Source organism: Gavialis gangeticus, unplaced genomic scaffold (assembly GCF_001723915.1).
Source record: "Gavialis gangeticus isolate Ggan-Ray unplaced genomic scaffold, GavGan_comp1, whole genome shotgun sequence".
In the NCBI taxonomy this organism is placed as follows: domain Eukaryota; kingdom Metazoa; phylum Chordata; order Crocodylia; family Gavialidae; genus Gavialis; species Gavialis gangeticus.
The window spans coordinates 47547475-47555604 of NW_017728998.1; the positions used below are offsets into that span (position 1 = coordinate 47547475).

Below are 8130 nucleotides of genomic sequence, written 5' to 3' on the forward strand. Positions count from 1 at the left end.
GGGGGGGGGGGGGGAAGAAGGTCTAGCTGAATTTCTGGAGCCAACTGGGCAGAGGGTCCCAAGCTCCAACTATCAGAGGGACGGGGCCAATGACCATCAAGATCCATCAAAGTGTGGTGTAAGGGCAACGTAGAGGGGAGGAGGAGCCTCGCAGAAGACCAGTGTCCCATGGTCCCCGGAACGAGGAGCCCCGATAGTCAATCCCCACTGCTGTGATAAGATCAAGTCGTGGCGGGCAAGATTGGGGAAAGGTGATTTGGGTTGACGACATCAACTCGCTGAGATCACAGGGATGGACGGGCGGACAACTTAGAGCATCTGGGGGCGCAGAGCACGAGACCGGATGTTCGAAACCAGGAGGGTACACAGTGTGTGAATGGGTATTCGAAGCGAGGCAGGCACACCCAGATTCCTGGAAGGGAAGTAGTATTGTACCGATTTTCAAGAAAGGTTTAAAAGATAAGCCAGAATCTATTGCCCTAAGTTTGATAGATGTTTCAGCTAAATTTTTTGGGCGCCATTTGTTATATCATCTCAAAGCATGGGTAAAAGGGGAAAACATATTATATGAACATCAGACTGGATTTAGGGACGGATTGATAACATATTTATTCTTCAATTTGAGACATAAGTATATGCAAATGCGCAAATCAGCACTGTATCTTCCATTTGTAGACTTGTCAAGAGCTTTTGACAGTATAGAATAGATGGAAGAAAACTTCGGGAGAAACTGATAAATTATGGGATTGACGCTTCCCTTTTGTACTTGTTGATAAAATATTATAAAAAGATACATGGGCTCAAGTTAGGTGGGGCTTGAAGGGTGAACTTACACAAAACATTCACATACAAAAAGTGGTTAGACAAGGATGTATTTTGTCCCCTTTGTTATATAAACTTTACATGAATTACATTATTGGAAATATGCAGGATGTGCATTTCCATCCCCCAAAACTATTAGTAACCACGATTCCTATGTTAATGTATGCAGATGACACTGTTATACTGTCAAGAACTCCTATTGGATTACAGAGAGCAATTACAACTTTTTAGCATCTTTGTGGACAAAATAACATAAAGATAAATTATGATAAATCCAAAATAATGTATTGGGGAACTTGTTTGATGAAATATCCATGAAATATGGGGGGAACCAAGCTTGAAGTTGTCAAAACCTATAGATATTTGGGTGTCTTATTCACAGCTTCTCCATCATGGAAACATCATATCCAGTCAGTTAAAACTAAGGCAGTCCAATTGGCTGTGGCTATAAAGAAATTTTATGAAACCACAGCAGGACAATCAGTCCAAGCTCCTATATCTGTATACAAAGTCAAATTTACCTCTCAGATCTTATACAGTGCTGAAGTATGGGGTTATGCCAGTAGTAATAATGTAGACATACCTCAGAACAAGTTTCTTAGTGCTCTTCTGGCTCTTCCTCCCTCAACTCCTGCATCTTTTCTGATATTAGAGATGGGAATGGATTCTATTTTAACTTATATTATTATTAGAATGGCAGGATTTTGGTTTAAAATCCTGCCCCTTTTATCATCATCTTGCCTGCTTCAATTTTTCTACATAAAAGTTATTAATAATCCCCCTCCTCTTCAATCACCCTGGTTAGCTTTTCTTTCCCACACTTTTGCACGTTGCCTGACAAAGTAGATTGATGAAATGAAATTCATAGGCTCCTCTGTGAAAGGTTTTCAAATCAATCTACTGGATACAAAAAATCATGGACTAAATATAGACATTGGATATGACACATTATAACCAGCCTAACATCTGACTCCCCAGGTAAACCCTCCACTTTTTACCAGCTATTCTCATCCCGCCCCCCAACCACTGACTACAGCTACATTCATTTCCCCTCTCCCCCACCTGTCTCTCACCTACTGACCACCTCAATTTACATTTTGACTGACTGGCTGTCTTGCATACATACTGGCCTCTGGCTGCTTTACTACTCCATCCAGGAAGAGCACAGACCATCTGCAGACACTTTCTCAGCCTGAAGAAGGGTATTAGTACCTGAAAGCTTGCAAAGAAGAATTTTTCCAACTATTTGAGTTGGTCTAATAAAAGATATCAGATTTAACCAAAGAACCTTGTCTGCCTATGTCCTTAGACCAACATGGCTACAACCTACACCCTTGAAGGTTGTAACAAGTATGTGGACAAGAGGCATCCAGCTTATATAATATATTTGGACTTTCAAAAAGCATTTGACATGGTCCTTTATCAAACGCTTTTTAAAGAACTGTCTTACCACAGGATTGGAGGGAAGGTTATTTTGTGGACTGAGAGCTGATTAAAAGATAGGAAGTAAAGGGTAGGGCTAAATTGTCACTTTTCAGGATGTGGGGAGTTCAAATTGGGGTCCTGCAGGGATCATTGCTGGGCCCTATTTTGTTCAATATTTTCATTAATGACCTGGAAATGGGGGTGCACAGTGAAATCTCTAAGTTTGCAGATATTACCAAATTATTCTGGGTAGTCAAGTCCCAAGCTGATAGAGAGGAGCTGCAGAAAGTACTCACAAAGCTAAGTGAGCAGGAGAAAAAAGGAAGATGAACTTTAATGTTGACAAGTGCAAGGTAATGCACCCAGGGAAAAATAACCTCAGCTACATGTATACAATGCAGGGGTCTGAAGTAGGTGTTACAATGCAAGGAAAGACCTTGGAGTCATTGTAGATAGTTCTCTAAAAACATAGCTCAATGTGCAGTGGCAACCAAAAATTCCAATTCAACATTGGGCATCATTAAGAAAGGAACTAAAAACAAAACGGAGGACATCATCATGCCACTATACAAATCCATGGTACACCATATCTTGAAAACTGTGTGTAGTTCTAACCCCCACATCTTAAAAAGGATGTATTAGAATTAGAAGGGTACTGAGAAGGGCGACCAAAATGACCAGGAGTATGGAGTGGTTGCCATATCAGGAGAGACTGAAAAGGCTAGGACTCTTCCATTTGGAAAAGACAAGGCTTAGGGGGATATGATAGAGGTCCATAAAATCATGAAGGGTGTGGATCAAGTGAACTGGTAACTATTATTCCACAAGCCCAGAATACTAGAACTAGGGACCACCAAGTGAAATTAGGTGACAGGTTTAAGACTAACAAGCAAAAGCATTTTTATGCAACATGTAGTTAACAAAAAGGGACTGGATAAATTAATGAATGATGACTTTATTAATGGCTACTGAACAGAATGGCTGGAGAAGTTCCCTCTGGCATCTCTAAAACAATAATGGTAGATACCAGGAGGATATTGAAAAGAGGATAGGTTAATTTAGAGATATCCGGTTCAATGCTCTCCCTCTATAGTATCCATTCCCGCCACTGTTGGGGGAGAGAATACTGGACTAGATGGACCATTGGTCTGACCTAGTATGGCACTTATGTTCTTATGCAAGTGCCAAGCCTTATATAACTATATTGTGACTTGCAAACAGCATTTCAGTGTGGCCCTTTGACCCATGTAAATTCTTGTTGCTTTGGAGGAAAACGCTGGCAGATTAATTTAATTTTATAAAGTTTAGCAAAGCATTTGTGTTTCTGGCAAGCTGGCAATACATTGCAAGGATATGCAAAAGTATGAGTGCTCCACTCACCAAAGTTTTCCATTTACTGGAATGGATGCATTTCAGGCTGCTAGGCTGTGATTGGTAACTTGAACTTTTAGTTGGAGGTGGGAGAGATTCCCTGTGTAATGACAGTAAAAAAAATATATTTATTTTATAAAAGTGTAACATCTAAAAATTGTTTTGAATGAAATTTGGCCAAAAAAAAAAAAAAAAAGGAAATTCTACCACTAATTCTGTAATTCTAGGAACCCTAACACTACAGAAATTGCTGGCTTAGTGATCTGTCATAGTAGAATGGGGTGATTGATTACAATACAAGACAACAGATTTCTGTGAGAAGATTGCTTACTTATCATGCCTGTAAAAGATTATATCTTTCTTATGTCAAATCTCCCACTTACTGCTACTAGTGAGATTCACCATTTACAATACTTTATTACTTCAAAGCTCCATACAAACATTCACTAATCAAACCTCAACATCCAGATGAAGTATTCTAGTTTAGTGGTTCCCATCTTTTAGACAGTACCTGTGAAATATGATATTGTCAATTAGATCCACATCGCTTGATAGAGAAGTTAAATGAACTCAAGTTCCATGTTGATGAAACACCTGTCTTCCAGAGCTGAAGTCCTGTTGCCTTTGGGCTGTGGCAGACTTGTAATTTAATTGAGCAGTTTCTATTTTCTGCCCTTTCACTTATTGTCACCTCTCTTGACAGAGTTCTCTGAGTTAGACTTGTGAGCTGTGTCCACACAAGCATGGACATTTGTTTCCCCAGGGACAAGCAGCAGTGGCACACCTTGTGCCACTGCTACTTGTGAGCCGTGCACCCTCTGGCATGTAGTAGGTTACCCTGGGTGGGGTAGGGGAGGCTGGGGCCAGCACTAGGCTAGCCCCAGCTACTCTATCTGGGGCCTTGGGAGTATCTTGGTGCTGCAGCAGTGGCAATCTTGTTGCTTGGAGCCTAGCCAGCAGACAGAGCATGGCTCCAGATGGCCAGGCTCCAGTTTTGGGTGGTGTGGGCTGCCCCTGCTTTTTTTTTTGCATGGGTTTTTTTGACCCCGGGATCTCTGGCTGGATGTGGCTGTGGAGGTTATAACCTGGATAATGGTAACTGTAGATGAACTGTTTTTGTAATGGATGTAAATATGGCTCCATGTGTATCTTATAGGGAATTAGGGTTGACACCTACTTTGTTCTATGGTACCATATGCCGGACAATATACTGAATTTGCAGTGTTATTGTCACACCTTGGCACAATTTACCATGTCACTTGGTCCTCTAATCTGGAGGTCATCTTTGCAGGCTTCTTGCAATCTCAGAGTTCTCAGATCCAAACCATGGCTGATTCTTTCTGCCAAACATCTCTAAGAAAGGACCCTTCCAACTCATGTGCGCAGCTAAAACTATGCTTTCCTATTTCACATCTCAGTTAGGACACATTATTTTCTCTGGCTTGACAAATGCATCTGTACCATTAAAGAAGCTTGCAAAGATCATTTTCCTCTTGTCACTTTGACCATGTCCTCTATCTTTGTATTCCTCCTCTGGCTCTCACTTCATTCTCACAACAGACATCAGCTACTTGTCCTCACTTTCAAAGCCTTCAAAAGTATATCCCATCTTTCAGATCATCCCTTCATCCTTCAAAACTCTTCTTTGCCATGATGCTAAACCCTTGGCAATGGCTTGAAGTCATGAGGGTTCTGACACTTAGGGTGGCCATCATAGAGGACATTCTGGTTTTCTGCTACTTTGTCCTCTATTGATATGAAACCTGATGCCTTTATGTCCTCTATTTTTCTCTTGAAGAGAAAAATAGAGGACATAAAAAGGTGCCAGGTTTCATATCAAGAGGACAGAGAACAACTGGATTGTCCTCTGTGATGGCCACCCTACTGACACTATTGCCTATCATGCCAGCAAATGTTGTCTCATTGTTTCCTTATATTCCTCCCTCTGCCTCTTTACATAACCATTGTCTCTGTCTTTGAAGATGAGCCTTTTTGGGGCAGGGATCTTCTTGTTGTTTTGTGTTTGTACAGAGCCTCTTCCTATGGGGTTCTGGTCCATGACCAGGGTTTCTATGCATTATGGTAATAAAAATAAATAATAATGAATTTCAGGGCAACAAGAGAACAAGGCTAGTTAACAAGGAAATAAGTAACATTTGTACATAATTTCCTGTCAGAGCTGAGCCTAATAGGTTTAGATAAAGAGAAATCTGGCTGGTTTTTAAGCTTTCAGGCTGGCTAAGCAAAGTGTGGGTGCCTCATAAAAAAGCTGCTGAGACTCTCCTGTGAGCCAGTTTAAGTGCCAACTCAACATTTTAAAACATTTAAAACAATAGGATCCTACCAGGTAATCCTTGTTGTCCAGCTGACCCATGACTGTGGAACACCTTAAACTAGTATCAGTGCTTTCACCTGTCAGTTCTCACAGGGAAAAGCAGCTCTTCATTCTACCAGAGGTTTCAGCAATTGACACTGGGGAGAGAGGTGCTGAACAAATGATTGATACTTTTGAGCGGTCAGGATGTAAGTGGTCTGTGCTGTTACATTCCTATTCTTACAGTAGAAAGATCTACTGTAGCAGGTTGCTGTAGCTACCTGCATGCTTGCAGGGGCTGCAGTCCAGCTGCAGGTGGTAAGCAACTGATTGCAGGCCTGCCTTGGAGGACTTGGTCAGCTGAGGAAGATAATTGGCTGGCCAGAGGAAGTTAAAGCTCTTAGGGAAGAAAGCTGGGGGAACTTGCTAGGGAGAGAACAGAAAAGAGAGAGGGAGTGAGAGCTACTAGGCTACAACACTGAGCTGGGGTACTCTCTTGGGGTCTTGAAAAAGACCTCAGCAGAGAGAGAGAAGACTCTGAGGCTAGAGGCTGCAGCCCAGAGCCAGAGCGGTTCTCTTGGAGTCTGGGAAAAGACCACAGGTGAATGAGGGGGCTGTGAGACTAGAAACAACAGTGAGCCAGAGAACCCCCTCAGGGTCTAGGTCAGTGGTTCCCAAACTGTGGATTGTGACCCCCAAATGGGGTCTCAACATCCATGGTTGGGGTCATGAGGTTTCTGCACCTACAGCAGGCTGGGGGGCTACAATGGGGCTGGACCAGCTCCAGACCGGAGCTGCCTCTGTAGTCCAGTGGGTGGATCGCAGCACAGAAGGGAGTGCCACACCATCATGGTTGCCAAGGTGAGGTGCAGCAGCAATGCAGAATTGTGCCCCCTCTGCAGCTGGGTGGGCAGGAGGCACCTCAACTTGGTTGCCATGGCAACATGGTACTCCCTCCCATGCCAGGTCCTGCCTGCCTGATGGGAGGTGGAGTCTGTGGGTGGGGGAAAGGAGGAGGGCAACAGGACAGGGAGCCCTGAGCCTGTGACAGCCAGTCTGCATACTTTTCCCCCTCTTCCCTCCACGGGCTCTACTCTGGTTGTGCCACCCACAAGGGAGGGGACGGGGAGGAGGAGATGAAGTCTGGCACCACTTTCTGCTCTGGCCACAGCAGCTGCTGCCTCCTGCAGGTGACAGCTGGGGCTTGGGCACTGCTGGGGAACAGCAGGGGGTTGCAGGCCCTGGTTCTGGGGCATTGAGGAGGAGTGGGGGGCTGTGGATTGGGAGTGAGGGGCCATACTGAAGAAATGGCTTCATGCTGAGGAAAAGCTTGGGAAGCACTGGTCCAGGTGGTGTGTATGAATCTGGAAACTCACTCCAGAGAAAGAGAAAGCAGCACTGAGCCAGAGTAACCTTCCTGAGGTCTGGGAAAAGACCTGAGGTCATGAGTTAATCCTGTACTGGCTATGTCTTTGACTGTTCACAGACTGATCGTTTGTGTTTTTTATGATGTGTTGTGGGGCAAGTGTTCCCAAAAAATATAAAGACTCAGTTATTTATCCTGACAACCCACTACACCTACATTTTAAGCCAATTAGGTCAAATAAGTTTTATATGTAAAGATACAAGCAGCCCAAGACACGCATGTGGAAACAATTTAAAAAACAAAAAGTCAAGTAAATAAACAACTTCAGATAACTTTTTTTTCTAATCTGTGGAAAGTTCCAAACAGAAAACAAGCCTGTGATATTTTGAACTCCTGAATTATGGTAGAAGTACTATTGGCTAGTGGACATACAATGTAGCTGCATGACAGTAGAGTCCTCTTATACCTCTGGCATAGCACAAGCTTTAAAACATAACAATGTTCATCGTTAGAGACCTATACTCATCAGATTATGGAACTGCAATTTTAGTGCATTTAAGCAAAATGGTTCTTAACTATCCAGAAACATGAAGTCATGCCATCACACTTGTGGCTAAATGTGTTAGGAGGGTGGCAATGGCAATGTATTGAGCAACCTAAACATACTGGGCACATCTAAATGAGACACTTACAGAAGGGTTGGCTATGTGGCAGGTGCAGAGATCCCACCTCAGGAAAACAGCTGGGTATTCGGATCCCACTGCTATTTCCACCACGTGAGGCGGGCCAGTAGGGGGCACTCCTGCATTGAGCCGCCCACCTCCCTGTGCCC

General features: G+C 43.3%; 1 protein-coding gene across 2 annotated transcripts in view; it reads right to left on the reverse strand.

The window, feature by feature from the left end:
- Positions 1-8130, reverse strand: part of TSNAXIP1 (translin associated factor X interacting protein 1) — a 106125-nt gene that overhangs the window by 74057 nt on the left and 23938 nt on the right. For both annotated transcript variants that reach the window (XM_019505873.1, XM_019505874.1), the window contains exon 2: positions 3628-3718. In XM_019505873.1, the coding sequence (XP_019361418.1) occupies positions 3628-3718 (91 nt within the window). The remainder of the gene's footprint in view (positions 1-3627; positions 3719-8130) is intronic.